Source organism: Nanorana parkeri, unplaced genomic scaffold, assembly GCF_000935625.1.
Source record: "Nanorana parkeri isolate BGI_ZX_2015 unplaced genomic scaffold, ASM93562v1 scaffold92, whole genome shotgun sequence".
Classification (NCBI taxonomy): Eukaryota; Metazoa; Chordata; class Amphibia; order Anura; family Dicroglossidae; genus Nanorana; species Nanorana parkeri.
The window spans coordinates 1764310-1781701 of NW_017306360.1; the positions used below are offsets into that span (position 1 = coordinate 1764310).

At 45.2% G+C, this 17392-nt stretch overlaps 1 protein-coding gene across 1 annotated transcript in view; it reads left to right on the forward strand.

Annotated features, from left to right (window-relative positions):
- The window catches only part of TMBIM1 (transmembrane BAX inhibitor motif containing 1), a 48022-nt gene extending 31844 nt beyond the window's left edge, over window positions 1–16178 (forward strand). Inside the window, exons 9-13 of the mRNA XM_018552586.1 lie at window positions 1514–1551; window positions 6007–6094; window positions 7211–7306; window positions 13913–13966; window positions 15960–16178. Of these exons, the coding sequence (XP_018408088.1) occupies window positions 1514–1551; window positions 6007–6094; window positions 7211–7306; window positions 13913–13966; window positions 15960–16106 (423 nt within the window). The 3' untranslated portion in view covers window positions 16107–16178. The remainder of the gene's footprint in view (window positions 1–1513; window positions 1552–6006; window positions 6095–7210; window positions 7307–13912; window positions 13967–15959) is intronic.
- Window positions 16179–17392: the final 1214 nt, after the last annotated feature.

The window sequence follows — 17392 nt, forward strand, 5'->3', positions numbered from 1 at the left end:
ATTGTTGGGATGGTGGGGGGGGGGGGGGGGGGGGGGAACTGAAGGAGTCTCCCTATATGGAATATTAAAGGAGAACTATGGGGTTAGGGCTTTTCCCCATAGTTCTCCGAAGGGTAACGCGAGGACACAAACTAGCGTCCTCCCGTTACCCAAAGCTCAGTATACCGCGAGCTACAGCTCTCTATATACTGAGACGCCGCTGCTGAAACGGATCCCGACAATTATGTCTGGATCCGCCCAGCTGCGTGAGTGACAGCTGGCTCTGCCTATCTAGAGGCACTGCCTGTGTGCCACAAACACAGTCAAGCAATGCACTGCCTGTGTGCCTATCTAGAGGCAGAGCCAGCTGCAAAACTGGAGCAGAAGAATCCGGAGCAGTTGCATATGGCAGCTTCTCTCTTCAGCCTGTTCAGTTAAGCTTTGTATATTAAAAGGTGGATGCTGATTGGTTGCCATGGACAGCTGCTCCAGATTTAGTCTGCTCCAGTTTTGATAAATTCCCCTCAATGTCTTTTAGTGTTGTCACATTTATATTGCTGTGTCCTCCTAGGGAGAGATTTCACTTCCTGTCCTGGTGTCAACACAAGTCAATGAGTCAGAGCAGTGACTCCCCAATGTTTCATTGAGAGGCAGAATGTCTGAAAGGAGACGTCTCTCTTGTAGAACTATACATAGTGTGCGGCCATCTTTGCTTCTAACATCTGCAGGCCCTGCTTTGAGGTGTTACATGATGGTTGTCCTTTACTGCATCTTCTGATGGGGAAATCCTATGTAGTCGGTTGACTCATTGAAAACAATGCACTGCCTGTGTGACTTATATCTTATCTCAGCAGTTAGGAGATGGAGTAAAGTCACTATGTCACCCTCTAGTGGGGTTATCTTTAAAGGGGGGGTATCCCCAAGGTAATCTCCAAATATGTGCCCAAAAATGCATTGCCTTCTGAAAGCAATGCACTGCCTGTGTGCCTATCTAGAGGCAGAGCCAGCTGCACCCGTCCCCTCCCCCGTCCGTTCTGCCAGTCAGGGCTGGAGGATCAGACAGGGGAGGGGAGAATCCAGTCACTCCCCTGTCACGGCTCTCTGCAGGGATAGATCGAGAAGTGAGCGAGCGCCGGTATGTGTTCGCTCACTTCCCGATCTACTGAGCCGACCTGCGACAGTCTCATTGTCACAGGTCGGCTCAGATTATGAGGCTGAGTGAAAAGCACTCTCCTCATAATTCTCCTTTAATGCTCCACAGTATTTTAAGTGGGAGAGGATGACTCCTCATTATGTGGTGAATAATGCAACTGACAACCCTGCCCGAATTTTCAGGGAGCCATCACCGAGGCCAGGGTGACATTGTGCCTTGTGCCATATAGACAGCTCTACCTCTACCAGGATGAGCTCTTTGAGAATGCACCCTTTGGGTTTGTAGTAAAAAAAAAATAATTATGTTTCTCTTTACAGTTCTTTTTTCGTTTCCTGTTTTCTCTTTATTTTGCATAATTTTGAAACATTTCCTCTTTTTCAGACTTTGGCCATGTCCTTCATGACTGGGACAATTGCCAGGTACAGTACGTCTCCTGACTATCACATACACATGTATTCACGCAGACCCCAACTTCATTCATGGTTATGCCACAATGTTTCTACAGAATGACTCAACGTTGCATTCAGATCTCCTGAAGTCTGTCCCAGGTCTCTGGCCAGTCTAAAGCCGGCCATGCTTGGATCGAATTTTGCTTAATTGGTCCGAAATTAAAACCGTAGGCGGCCCTGCCGGCACCATCTGGGTCAACTTTTTTCAATTGACATTTGTCAAAGGAGCCGAGAGGGACATTATATGAAGTGATTCATATAATATTCATTCACATAGATCCTTATCTCGCATGCATACAAACAGGCCAATTTAGACGGGAGCCAAGTAACCTACCTGCATATCTTTGGAGTGTGGGAAGAAACCCGCACATGCACAAGGCAAACATGCAAACTCCATGCAGACAGTGTTCTTACTGAAATTGGAATTGAGGACCCCAGTGCCGTGAGGCAAAAGTGTTAACCACTATGCCACCCTGGACATGGATGTATTTCATCTGTGTATAAAGCTGGTTACTAATCCACATAAGCCTGAGAAATTAGTACAATTGAGGCCAGGTTCACACTTGGGCGATCCGTGACCGCACGGCAATCGTGCACGATACCGTGCGGATTGCTGTGTGGTCACGAAAACGCCCACCACCGCTGATTGTGCTGGCGGTGCCCCAGTCTCGCCGGACAGATTGCGATTCCGCCCGTGCAACCGAAAATAGCAGCGCGTCGTGTGTTGCAAAAAAAGGTACATGTTCCCCTTTTTCTGCGATTGCCGCACGTATGAAACTCCATTGAAATCAATGGGACCGCGCAGCAATCGCTGTGTGCAATTGTGCACATTCGCATGGTCCCGGGACATGCGTCCTGCGATCGCACAGTTCTGCACCGGCCCTCAAGTCACTTCTTTTTCTTTAATACAGAAAAGTAAATTTTTTTTAAAAAAGTTCAATTTACAAAAGAGAATGATGTGGTATTCAGAGATACAATTGAGGTTGTGACACGGAAGGTGAGGAAGTTTCGTCTTTCTGCAGAAACCACACGCACACACATTCGGTACGTGTGAGAGGGTCCTCTATAGATTTGCATTCTATATATATATATATATACACATACACACACACACTGAGTGGCCAGATTATTATGACCACCCCATCAGTACTTCGTGGGTCTGCCTCGTGACTCCACGAGATGATGAAAGGTGATGCTAGGAATCTGACACGGCACTGTTGCCCTAGATTCCAAATTCGGAAGATTGTTACAAAGTTCTGCAAATAAGGCCAAATAATGAATATTTGTACAGAAACAATGCCAGACGTAAAGAGATCATTAGAGAGTCACATCTAAAGCCGACCATACAATGGTAGATTGTCATACAAACGTTCACATGAAAAGTCTCATCAGGACATCCCATAGTGTCACCGGAGACCTGACCAACGTTGTTGTTGTTTGAACTTGCGTTTAAATTTTACATTTGGTTTTGGAGTTTCCTGTGCAAAAACCACATTAACTGTCGGAACCTTTTTTTAGTTCAAGAAAAATTTTCCATCCCGCTCCTTCCATTTTTTTCATCACTACGCTCAAAATTGATCATCAATTTGACGCCATTAAGAAATCAAATGTTCTTAAAATATTTTTTTTTTTTTTAACAAAATTCTACGAGTGTATGGTCAGCTTAAGTGGAACTCGGGGATAAAACATAGTTGACTCCCCCCCCCCCCAAAAAAAATCCATGTATTCAGGGGTGTCCCGAGGCCAGCATCTTGGTGATGGACGTCAGCAGAGAGAGGGGGGGACGTTCACCCAGCGGGATGAGGTCTGCCGCCAGGTCCCCTCCTCTCTCCTGACACTGTCGTGCTCTCGGTCCATGACCGAGTGCCTGACTTTTTAGAGGGGTTGACACCAAAATGACTGTCAACCCCTTCAATGGTGTCACCCAGGTGCGGGCCTTACTGTGTATTGTGTGTGTGTGTGTGTGTGTGTGTGTGTATATGTCAAGTAGGGACCTTAGATTGTAAGCTCCTCAAGGGCGGGGACTGATGTGACTGTGCAGTATGTAAAGCGCTGCATAAAATTTGTCAAAAAATTGAAATCACTATTCAGGGGTTCCTCCACCTGTCACAATACCATAGTGCACATGAGACTCATTCATACACAGGCTGAATTTAAAAAAAAAAGTCTACAATTTTATGGCCAAAACGTTTAAATATTATTATAATACAGGATTTATATGGTGCCCAGTGGCGTAACAACAGCCTTAGCAGCTGCTATGGGGCCTGGGGATGGAAGGGGGCCCCATTAAGGATTGCTGAAGTTGCTGTTCTCACTGCCCCTGTACTACATGTTATAATTCCAATCAAGAAGAGCTGACATCAGTTGTACAGGAGGAAACAGCTCTCCTGTTACCTGACTTGAATATCATTGACAGTAGGGAGGTCACCAAAGGGCACTATCAAAATTTTGCTATGGGGCCCCATGATCTATAGTTACGCCCCTGATGGTGCCAATAGTTTTTGCAGCACTTTACAATATAAGGAAGACATTACAGTTACATTACAGTAAGCCCTCGTTCACACCTGAACGTTTTGTAGCGCGTTCTACGCTCGACGAACGCTCTACAAAACGCTCAAACGTGAAAATCCCATTGTTTTCAATGGGTCTGGTTCACACCTTTTGCGTATTTCCGCCCGTCCCTAACGCGCTACAAAACGGCCCACGCCTGAAAAGGTACATATACTACTTTGGGCCGTTTTTGTTGTGCGTTTCCATTGGGATACAGCCAAGTAGCCCTCGGAAACGCGCGTTTGTCCCTCGATTTTTTTACCGCTAAACGCAGTAAAAAAAACGCGCGACAGACGCGCATATGCAATACGCCTAGGTGTGAACCAGGACTTAAGGAAGACATTACTGTTGCAATTCAAGACAAAATGGTAAGGAGGGCCCTGCTGGTCAGAGTTTTTTACAATGTAAATACCGATGTAAATTCATACATGAAGACCTAAAACAGCCAAATCATTTCGGGGCTCAAAGGTCTCGCTCTTCTTCAGGACTTGAATATAGTATAAAGTTAGGAGGACTCGAAAATGGCACAGTCACCATAAATAATTATTTGAAGAGTGAACTTTAAAAGGGACAATGTAGCAGAAGAGCTTGTTGGACTCGGTTCCTCAGTCTGGCACTCTCATTAGACTTTATATACCTGGATTCCTAATTCCGAGTCCCTTAGCTAAGGGGTTCCTTGTTTCTGCTGAGAGCCGTCTCACCGGAGCCATTGCCCCCTTGTCTGAATGTGAATGACCTCAACCACAAATTGTTGATGAGTCAAACGCAACACCTCAGCCATACATGTTCCAACTACCAAAAGGAAACCTACATAAAATGGTTACATCAGTGAGTCTGACACATTCACATTTCTGGGTTGCAATGCATCACGCAGTCTGTGTGAATCGTGTCAACACGCTTTTTTGGGGGCTCATGGAAATTAATGGTGGGGCAGTTGAATGCTCTGTGTTTTAGTGCAGTGCACCTTATGAGCAGCAGATCATTATATTTTTTTGGCAGGAGTGTGCAGGACACGCAGCAAAATGTAGAAAAGTGCATGCTGACACATATAAAAAATACACGCCATAACGTGTCAAGAAACTCACAGACCTGCATGGACTTTAGCATTGTGAACCAAGCTTTCATTCACTTGTATATGTAACAATTTATTATTGCAATGTTAGGTTGGTGCACAAGATTGTGCAAGCTAATTTAACAATCGCCTGAACTCCAGACATACTGGGGGGAATTTATCAAAACTGGAGCAGAAGAATCTGGAGCAGTTGCCTATGGCAACCAATCGGTTTCTCTCTTCAGCCTGTTCAGTTAAGCTTTGTAAATGAAAAGGTGGATGCTGATTGGTTGCCATGGACAGCTGCTCCAGATTTCGTCTGCTCCAGTTTTGATAAATTCCCCTCAATGTCTTTTAGTGTTGTCACATTTATATTGCTGTGTCCTCCTAGGGAGAGATTTCACTTCCTGTCCTGGTGTCAACACAAGTCAATGAGTCAGAGCAGTGACTCCCCAATGTTTCATTGAGAGGCAGAATGTCTGAAAGGAGACGTCTCTCTTGTAGAACTATACATAGTGTGCGGCCATCTTTGCTTCTAACATCTACAGGCCCTGCTTTGAGGTGTACATGATGGTTGTCCTTCACTGCATCTTCTGATGGGGAAATCCTATGTAGTCGGTTGACTCATTGAAAACAATGCACTGCCTGTGTGACTTATATCTTATCTCAGCAGTTAGGAGATGGAGTAAAGTCACTATGTCACCCTCTAGTGGGGTTATCTTTAAAGGGGGGGAGGGTAGCCCCAAGGTAATCTCCAATAACTCCAAATATGTGCCCAAAAATACATTGCCTTCTGACATTGTGTTCTGTTTTCTGTGTTGCAGTTATTATAGCACACAAGCTGTACTCATCACCCTCGCAATCACCGCCATCGTCACCATCGCCGTGACCGTTTTCTGCTTCCAGACCAAGGTGAGAAAGATGACGTCATGTATGTTCTCTGTGTAAAAGCCGTGTGCCTCCACCAATTGAAGGGGAATGGAGGATTACATTATTATTATTATTATATAGCGCAAACAGTTTGCGCAGCGCTTTACAATATAAGGAAGACATGACAATCGCAATACAATTCAAGACAAGATGGTAAGGAGGGCCCTGCCCCTGAGGGCTTACAATCTAAAAGGGAGGGGCCAGTGATACATGAGGAGTGACCTGTGGGGATGATTACATTCACCTGTAGTGCGGCAGCAGGCTGCTAATTGTAACCGCTAGATGCAAACATTCACCTATGTTACCCTATGGGCCCTCGCTGCCTCCAGATGGGTATACATTTGGGGGAATTTATCAAAACTGGAGCAGAAGAATCTGGAGCAGTTGCCTATGGCAACCAATCAGCTTCTCTCTTCTGTTTGTTCAGTTAAGCTTGGAAAATGAAAGGTGGATGCTGATTGGTTGCCATGGGCAACTGCTCCAGGTTCTGTCTGATCCAGTTTTGATAAATCCCGCCCTCATTGTATCTAATTGCTTTCAATATGTTAGATTCTTGGATAAAACAAAACCTAATTTATTGCTGCAGCTAAAACCAACCAATAAAATAGAAGATTTATTGTCCAAAAGCAATGATCACCCCCATTTTGTAAGCCCCCGATCACACCTGTGCAGTTTGAAGCGCTTAAGCCTTCATACAACAATGTAGACACAATGGAATCCCATTCTTTACTATGGGACCTGTTCAACTCATTGAGCTGCTGTACGACTTCGAAAAAGATGCAGGCGCTTCTTTTGCGCTTATAGCTCCATTGACCTCAATGAGAGTGCACGAAAAACACATGTAACATGCATTGTTAACAAGCGACCCCTAGCAACCTGTATTTTATTTCACCTTTATTGGGCAAAACAAACACAAACGCACTAAAAACACATGCAAATGCAGATGCACAAGTATGAAGGAAGAATCGACTGGAAAATAAACGTTTTGGTTGCAGTTTAAATGGCATTCCCCTTTTAAAAGTATTTTAGTCACTGATTTTGGAATTCTGATTCCTTAATGTGATCTTGAACATCTGACTTTTTCTCTTTCTTGGACAGGTGGACTTCACCTCTTGTGCTGGACTGTTCGCCGTCCTGGGGATGGTCCTCTTTGTTACAGGGATTGTGACAGCCATCGTCCTGGCATTTAAATATGTGAGTACATAATGGGAGTCCACCACAGCAACCGAATGTCCAATCCATGTTTATCATACCATGATGTCGGCTATTTGTGTAAAATAGATTGTCCAGCAGTTGAGTGAGGCTGTAGTTGCTGCTGGGGGGGGGCTGCAAAATGGGGGATCCAGTATTCAGAGAAAAACCTATCACTGTCCTTTCTGCCTTGATTATACAGCCAAAGGTTTGTGGACACCTCACCATTACACCAATATGAGCTCGTAGAACATTACATTTAAAACCATGCGCGTCAGTATGGCATTGATGCCCCCCCCCCCCTCGCCTATAACAGCCTCAACTCTTCTGGGAAGGCTTTCCACAAAAATGTGGCATGCGTCGGTGGAAATTTGCACCCATTCAGCCAAAAGAGCATTTATAAGGTGAGGCACTGATGTTGGATGAGAAGACTTGGCTCACAGTTGGTGTTTAATTCATCCTAAGGTGCTGAGGTTAGAACTCTGTGCTGACCGCACAAGTTCCTCCACACCAAACCCATCAAACTATGTCCTTATAAAGCTGACATTGTGGTGCAGTCATAGTGGAATAGAAAAGGACCTTCACCAAATTATTTCCACAAGGTTGTAGGCCCATATTTGTCTAAAATGTCTTTGTATTCTGTAGCATTAGCAATATCCTTTACTGAAAACATCTCAACTCAATCATTTGGAAGGATGTCCACATATCTTTGGCCTTATAGGTAGGTGTGATGGTCAGGTGTCCACAAACTCTTTGGCCATATACTCTAGATATTGGTTTAATCTGGTGAACACAGAGCAGACTCTATTGTTCTAAAGCTTTAAGACGGTGTAGGTGCTCTCAGGCATTTAACCTCTGAGGGCCCAACCTCTAAGCTAGGACTACATTGGCGATTCTGTGACCTCAAAGACTCTAAAAGTCTTCCAAATGAACAGTCTATGCTAGTTCAACGGTTTGTAGGGCGGATGTTGAGAGCTTAGTCCTGTAAAATTAGTCTCACAGGAGTATACTTAGGAAAATGGGAAAGATCTTCAATAATTATGAAGCCGTTCCTGGGCCATTAAAGGGGTTCTAAACCCTCTGGGTTTTTTTTGCTTATATCTACTGCTAGCAAGCAGTAGATATAGGCAAGAAGTGTAAAAAAAAAAAGAAAAACCGCTTAAAATCATTTTAAACTTACTCGTTATCGCTGCTCGCTCCCGCGCCGAGAATCAGGAACTGCTCGTACGGCGGCAAAGGATCTTGGGGCGGGCGCATGCGCAGTTCCGATTCTCGGCCGGGAGACGAGCAGATATCACTTTAATCTCCTTCCATTCCAATCTTTAGAGAAGGATAAAGAGGACCTTGCCCCTTCATGGGTAAAATTGTTCTCAATTCCCATTTTACCAATCATTTGGAAGGATATCCTCATACGTTTGGCCTTATAGGTAGGTGTAATGGTCAGGTGTCCACAAACACTTTGGGTACATAGTGTAGATATTGGTGTAATCTTGGCAACAAGGAGCTATACTGGGGCATAGTTCTAAAGATTTAAGGTGGAATAGGTGTTCTGAGGCACGTAGCATCTGAGGGTCCAACCACCAAGCTAGGACTACTTGGGTGATTCTGTGACCTCAAAGAGTCTAAACGGCTTCCAAATGAACAGTCTATGCTAGTTCTAGAGTTTGTAGGGTAGATGTGGAGACATTCGTCTGGTGAAATTGGCTTCACAGGAGTATACTTGGGAAAATGAAAAAGATCTTTGATAATTATGAAGCCGTTCCTGAGCCTTTCATCTCCTTCCATTCCGATTTGCACCATTCCAAGGTGATTAAAAAATACCTTCTCCCTTCTTGGGTAAAATTGTTCTCCATTCCCCTTTTTACCATTTTAGCTGTTTATTGCTGAATAAACATGCATAGAAGTCCATCAAATCCCACATCGTCCTCTAATCTATGGCTGCCTACCTGGTTCTTGCAGCCTGCCACCTAATAATAAGGTGCCGGAACGTGTCATTTATGTTTTTATGGTGTTGGAGCGAGATCTCATGAGATTCCCATTGCTGAATGAAACTGTTGTGTCTTGGGATATGTGACGTGGGTATTCCATTCCATTCAACTGAGGAAGGGGGGGGGTTCAAGCAATTAAGGATTAAAAGAAGCTATTTGCAAGCCCTGAAATATAAAAAAAAAAAAAAAAGCTGAATGTTTTAATATTGTTGAGGAAAGAGCATTCCAGGGAAGAAGTGAAATTGGTCGGTGAACGGCTACATGGTATCTGCCAAACATTGCGGCTTTGCTAAAGACAAAAAATCTATTACATTTACCTTTTAATCTGAGTTCTATGTAAAGGTGCCCATCGTACGATAATCGCAAAGTGTATGGAAGGCGTGCAACCGTTTCTACTGTCGAACCAGCAGGCTGGAAAACCCTGCCGAGAAACGTCCGATTCTCGGCGGGTTAGTGGCGTGCTTGTTCGACAACTGCCGAATGGGCCGGTGCGTGCACGCGCACACTGCCCGTTCAGCATTGCAGTCATCGGAAGCCCACCCCTCAGGGGGGCGGGCTTGCCATGATTGCAAGTACGATCTGCCTGTCCAAGATGGGAAGATCATACGTTTTTTTAATTACTTTACAACCCTTGCAAGACAAAAGTCCTGCGAGGGTTGTAAGGTGTATGGCCAGCTTTACCCATTGGAGCTCCATTCCAGGGAGCTCCTCAACTGTGGCATCATTAGGTCTGCTTCCTGTAACCTCTACCATGCAGGCTACACCCTGGTGATACATCGCCAATCAGATTCAAGATTCCAAGGCAGGTTTGAGTCTGATTTGGTGTCTGTGAGCATCTTCCTAGTTGTGAAACCTTCAGTAGGCAAGAGAGAAAGTAAACAGCCTGCAGTGGGTGTGTTTAGAAAGGCCTTGCCTACATGGTGAACAAAAGGAGTTCACAGATCATCAGATTATAGAAGATGTGAAGGTGAAAATCTGAGGCTGTGAGCATGGAGGCTGGGCTCCCTGTATGACTCTCGAGGTGCAGTTTCGACTGATATGTTCCGTTTCATCACTAAAACAGTAGTTGGTTTAGATAATGCTTTGTAGATTTGTTCTTTTATACTGCACCACAAGACCCACTTGTGGGAATGCCCTGAAGGTGAACTTTTAGAGAGGAAGTAAAGCTTATAGTAATTTATCTTCCGGATCCTGTTATTTATAGTTATGACAACCCAGTACATTTACCCCATTCATTCTCATTTCCTTCCTTTCCTTTTATATGTTAAAAATATATAAAATTGCTACACATGCCATTTTGTATTTTCTAATGCCATTAAACAATACTATTTCAATTTCAATCTGTAATCAAAAAATTTAATTCCCTCCCCCCCCGGATTGTCATTTCCTGCTTGTGTGATTTGGTTGAAAGTGCAGACTTCTGGGGAAATCAAAGATGAGTCAAATTATAGGCTTCCTCTGTAATAGGAATGTAATTTTTGGAGCGCCTATGAACCCTTTGGCTGCCACCAATGTAAAGCTTATGGTGGAAGAAAACTGCTTCCAGCTGGTCGGGCCAGTAAGCCTGGCTGGCCTGCATTCTCTTCTGCTATCAGCTTTTGGTCACTTCACCATTCTTGTCCATCTGGGTGTTCTCGCCCACTTTTGTGTGTTCCAGCTCCTCCTGTTACTGTTTTCATAATATGAACCACTATTCCTGGGCACAGCAGGTGTGTAGACCCAGGGATTACGTGCAGAGATTGTGGGAAGCCCTCATAAAGGCCACAGCAGGTGTACAGACCCGGGAACTCAGCTCAGGGATGGTGGCAGGGCCGGCCTTAGGGGTGTGCGAGCCCTGCGGCCACACAGGGCGCCATGGCAACAAGGGCGCCGTGCGGCCGTCACAGCTCGTCCTAAACCCTTCATAATGATCAAAGCAGGCGTGCTGACCCAGAAACTGAGCACAGGGGTGGTGGGAACCCCTCATAATGGGCACAACAGATGTACAGACCCAGGAAATCAGCACAGGGATGGTGAGAACCAATCATAATGGGCACAGCAGGTGTACAGACCCAGGAACTCAGCACAGAGATGGTGGGAACCCTTAATAATGATCACAGCAGGCGTGCAGACCCAGAAACTGAGCACAGAGATGGTTGAAGCGCCTCATAATGGGCTCAGCAGGTGTGCAGATTTAGGAACTCAGCTCAGGGATTTGGGGTGGACTGACCCTTTAGTTAGTCTGCAATTGAAGCGCCACACCATAATATTCAAGTCGAAGTCAAAGACGTTTCGGCTGCTGACAGATTGCTGTGAAAACGTAGACCAATAACATCCAACTAAAGATCGAGTGCAAATACAAAGTAAAAATGTTTTCCAAGCCCTGATGAAGGGGTGGAGGTACAGCCCCCAAAAACGCATTGACTTTGAAAACATTTCATCATTGAGATAAGCTTGTATTTGGGCTTGATTATTATGGTGTGGTGCTTCAATTCTACATTACTCATCCCTAGGTGATCCCCGAGGTGATCGTGGAAGCCATATGATGTGCCTAATATTTAGATCCTCTATATTTTTACATGATTAGCTTCAAATAGGATGAACATAACAATATAGAGTCAACACATAAAGAATCTTCAGGGTTCCAGTTCCTCTTATCCACTGCCCCAAGCCTGACCGTTTCTGATATCACTCTTGGTGAGATCTTTGCCCTGAGATATGCTGACCACACACCTTGCAGTCTGATTGTACAATATCTTATCAGTGTGTGTGTTGCTGGCTTTACAATCTGCTTAAAGTGACACAAAACTCAGGAGTTGAGCCTTAAAGGAGAACTATGAGATGAGTGATTTCCACTCACCAATTCAAGCATCTTAACTATGAACAACAATGTATCTTATGTGTGTATCACTCGGCTGTAGATCCTCCAATCATCTCTGAATTGGTGCTGACACTGTCCTTCCTTCTGGAGGGGGGCTACTTTTGTTCCCCATGGTCTCTGTGTGTGTTGTAAAGTAGTCACCGCTCCAAGCTCACTCCCGGGATGGACTACAATCTCAGGTTTAGTTGAGCAGTTTGTATTGAGATTGTAGTCCATCCCAGGAGCGAGCTTGGAGCAGTGACTACTTTACAACACACACAGGGACCATGGGGAACAAAAGTAGCCCCCCTCCAGAAGGAAGGACAGTGTCAGCACCAATTCAGAGATGATTGGAGGATCTACAGCCGAGTGATACACAAATAAGATACATTGTTGTTTAATAGTTAAGATACTTGAATGTATTTTTAAGATTTAACTCCTGAGTTTAGCGTCGCTTTCAATCCAATGAAAGCTCCCACATTTTTGTCCAGCTAAAAATAGCAGATTATGCAATCAGATTGTAGATCCAAATGTTAGTTTTGATTGAGATGACCTTCTAGTCCCGGTCTTCTCCTCTTTATAACCACATAATAAAAATGATCTTGTCTTCTCCTTCCCTCATAATTGCTGCTCAGACACCGAAAGGTGATATTCTCAAGCTGCTCCTAAACCGCTTGGACTGCCGCAGTTAATTATCAGTAATGAGCAGCTCTGGGAGTTCCCAACAGAAGTCGCTCAGCTGGTCTCTCCCGGTGGACAGTCGAGGTTACGTCACCGATCTCGTTAACTGTACGCGATCGCAGAAAATGTCAACAAACAGGAAAGGAGGGTGTGGTGCGAGTAGCCAAAAAGGTTTACATAAGGCAAGAATGGTTTCAAGGAAGGCACGCCAGGATGCAAGGTTGACGTTGAAAGTGGAAAGCGTGAAACTAGTGACACTCGGTGGCCACATTTGTAACTGCAAAAACAAAGATACATTTAGTTTTTCTGTTTTAAGCATTTTAAAATGACACTAAACTCTTAAACCTTAAAAATACATTTGAGTATCTTAACTATGAACAACAATGTATCTTATTTGTGTAATGCTCGGCTGTAGATCCTCCAATCATCTCTGAATTAGTGCTGACACTGTCCTTCTTTCTGGAGGGCGACTACGTCTGTTCCCCATGGTCCCGGGATGGACTACAATCTCACATTGAGTTAACCAATTTTCACTGAAGTTATAGTCCATCCCGGGAGTGAGCTTGGAGCGGTCACTACTTTACAACACACACAGGGACCATGGGGAACAAAAGTAGCCCCCCTCCAGAAGGAAGGACAGTGTCCGCACCAATTCATTGCACCAATCGGCATCCACCTTTCATTTTCAAACCTTAAAGGAGAACTATGGGGTCAGGGCTTTTCCCCCATAGTTCTCCTTAGGGTAACGGGAGGACACAAACTAGCGTCCTCCCGTCACCCTAGGCTCAGTATACCGCGAGCTGTATGGGACGAATTCCCTGCCTGGCATCCGGCTTTACTGGAGGGTGTGCCGTTGTTATAGGCGTGCAAGCGGCAAACATTTCTTCACTCTTCTTCACCTAGACACCCCAATTAAATTGTTTCTATTATTTAGATTAAAAGCAGAGACCAACCCAGCAATATTTGTTGTGAAAACTGCAGAAAGTCGCACCTTTGATTAGTGTAGAATGGAATAGGAAGAAACCGTGTTTGCTGCCCATACGCCGGGGGCTCTTACATCTGCTTTCAGATATTGAACCTTATGTTTTTATTCCGTTCCAGATAAAATGGCTGCACATGCTGTACGCTGCAATTTCCGCCATCGTTTTCACTCTGGTGAGTATTTTGTTTTCTATCTATACATCGGCTATGCAATGACGTTGCCTTTTGGCAGTATAAGGAATAGGGGTAGAGATAAGGATGTACTTACACTTTATGTAGTTGGTGGCCCTGAGTTCACATGTATAAAATACATTATTTTGAACTCTATTTCATGAATACCATCAGATTACACAAACAAGATGATCAAAGAATTTAAGTTGAACACGTGACACAAAGATTTTTATTTAAATATATTCCACGATAGCCACAAAAGATTTAAAACGCAAACTGTGTGCACAAATGTAAATGCAGATATTACAATAATAAAGTAGCTGTGACATCATCACCATGCTGTACATAGCCTGTGCAGGGAGCAGAGCTGTGGGACCTAGCATGCCCCGCCCACTACAGAAAAGAACCGGGGCGGAGACAAGACAAATCACCCTGCTCAAGGAGAGAGAGCAGCAGTGACCGGTCTTTATTACAGGAGGGGGCGTAGACCAGACCAGTCACCCTGCACAAGGAGAGAGAGAGCAGCAGTGGCCGGTATTTATTACAGAAGGGGCGGAGATGAGACCAGTCAACCTGCACAAGGAGAGAGAGCAGCAGTGACCGGTCTTTATTACAGGAGGGGGCATAGACCAGACCAGTCACCCTGCACAAGGAGAGAGAGCAGCAGTGGCCGGTATTTATTATAGGAGGGGCGGAGGCAAGACCAGTCACCCTGCACAAGGAGAGAGGGCAGCAGTGACCGGTCTGTATTACAGTAGGGGGCGGAGACCAGACCAGTCACCCAGCACAAGGATAGAGAGAAGCAGTGGCCGGTCTTTATTACAGGAGGGGCGGAGACCAGTCACCCTGTACAAGGAGAGAGGGCAGCAGTGACCGGTCTTTATTACAGGAAGCTCCAAATCTCACATTGGGTTACTGCACAGATCTGGAAGAAACATACAAAGCTCACCGAGATTCCAGAAGAATACACATGACTCTTGGATTTAGACATTATATGTGATCCCGGAGTTCAGCTTTAAAGGGGGATATGCACTCCTTGGCCTCTTTATTATATGACCCCCTTATGCAGATCTCATGAGATCAGCAGTCTATGACCAGTACACCAGCAATACCTCCATAGTTATATATTCTGTGGTCAGACCGTTCTTCCATCTACTCTGGAAATGATTAGGGTTTGCTGAAATAGATCCTTACCCTCATTCCGAAGACATGAAATATATTTTTCTGTACATAAACTAAAGTTGCTGCGCTGCTGTGTGGGGAATTATAAGAAGCTGATATTAGGGCAAGCTGAAATAATTAACATAGTTATATTGAACTCTGCAATTAATGATTTTAATGAGCTGCATTGATTGGTATTGTTCTACCTGCCTGGAATTCACCTTTGTATAGATCTGCCCAAGCTGGGTGTATGTTGTTCTTATTATGCGTTTTGGCGCGCCTTTGCTTGTCCTATATGACTCAGTAATGAGGTATGCCTGGAAATTACATGTTGGCAACCAGGCCAGATGTCGGCATTCTTGTGCACAGACAGGTACTCTTTACAGACAGATACTTGTAGTAATACTGCTCATTCACACAGCATGCACATCTGCATGGTACGGTGTGCACGCCCATGCAGAAACCTACTCCCGGGAGGGACAGGCGCTGCGTGTAATTGCGTGCAGCCTCCTGTACATCCCTAAGGTTACACGCCATCTTGAACCTGCGCAGAGAGTGCCCATCTATGTGTGGGCATCCGGAGCTGCACAGATGTTCAGGTTCGGCTGAGCGTGTAGACGGGTACAGACGGCTGCCTGCAACCATACGCAGCACCTGTCCCTCCCGGGAGCAGGTCTCTGCACAGGCGTGCATGCTGTATGGATGTGCACGCGTACGTTAATGAGCCCGTAAACAATATAGAGCTCCAGAGCCATATGCATGATCCCCGGTGTGATCTTACCACTGAATAAAGTCCATTTTCTGTTAGTAACATATCTCTTTATTTCCATACCAGTTCCTCGCATTCGACACGCAGCTGGTGATCGGAAACCGCAAACACACCATCAGCCCCGAGGAATACGTCTACGGCGCCATGAAGATCTACACTGACATAATTTACATTTTCATCAATCTGCTGCAGCTCGTCGGCAGTCGGTCCTAGGACGAGCTCAATTCCCGAGCATCTGAGCGAGAGTGCGGCCATTTTGTTCCTGACAAGAAGTCGAACGCTCTTCCTTTTTTTTTGCCAAGTGACTTCAGGTTTCCCCGTCTTTTGATGAGCCCATAAACAATGCACGCCGCAAATCGGAGGACTGCGCTTATGTGGAGCAAATGTTACATTGAATGTTGCATTCAGATTCTTATCTCCTTTTTGAATCGCCATTATATTCATTTAGGATGTAAGTGTTACCCTTCAAAGTTAATGTATCGAACCGCCCCAATGAGGTCTGGTAGCAGCTTTGCACTGTTGCGCTACCAAGTACTGTTACAAAGAAATCCTTTGTACTTCACATGCATCGGCGGTGGCCCATTGAGCATCCGTTGATTTGCTGACGCAATTTTATTACCCAAGCGATTCTTTTATAGCTGACATACACGTTCTTCCCCCTGACATTCACGTGGCTGAGCCATCTTGTACAGGTTCCGCTAATCTGTGCACATTATCCCACCCCGTTCGTTAAAGTTGATCTAAACCCTCCTCCTTTTGGCCTCTTTCAGCCACTTCCTGTCTACATGCACTTGCTCTAGGGTCAGCTGCACATCATTACTATAGACCGGCTTCCTGATAGTGACAGCGGTGAACCGTACCTGTGCAATGTGACGGTGCGGCTGCTTGTAGTCTCCATCTGGAGTGTATGTGAAAGGGTGACAACATAGGAGTTAAACTGCGATTCAGTTGTCGCCCTATAACAGGAAGTGCCTGAACAATGACCTACATGGCAGTATCACCAGGGACTATTTTAATAAGGGATGCACCAATACCGTTTTTTCGGTATCAAGTATGAGTATTGTTGGGGGTTTTTTCTGGTACTCGCCAATACCGCATACCAATACCCAAAGTCCCATCAAGGAACCTGGGCGGCGTGTAATGAGTCGCCGCCCTGCTTCCTGATTAGCCGGGAAGCCAGCTCCACGTTCCCTCGTCACCAGGTGACCTGGACCTAAGCAGCCTGACTTCCTAACCGCTCAGGAAGCCGGGCGGCGTGTCATTACATGCTGTTCAGCTTCCTGATTGGCCGGGATGCCGGATCCAAGCTCCCTCGTCATCAAGTGATGAGGGAGCATGGAGCCGGCTTCCTTGCCAATCTGGAACCTGGACGGCGTGTAATGTGTTAAAGCTGGATCAACTTTAATGGGCAGAATCTTAATGACGGAGCTATTGAAATCATGATCACCCATTAGCATGATGACCCCCTCCTCCTACACTTGCTGTGGCAGGAGAGCTAA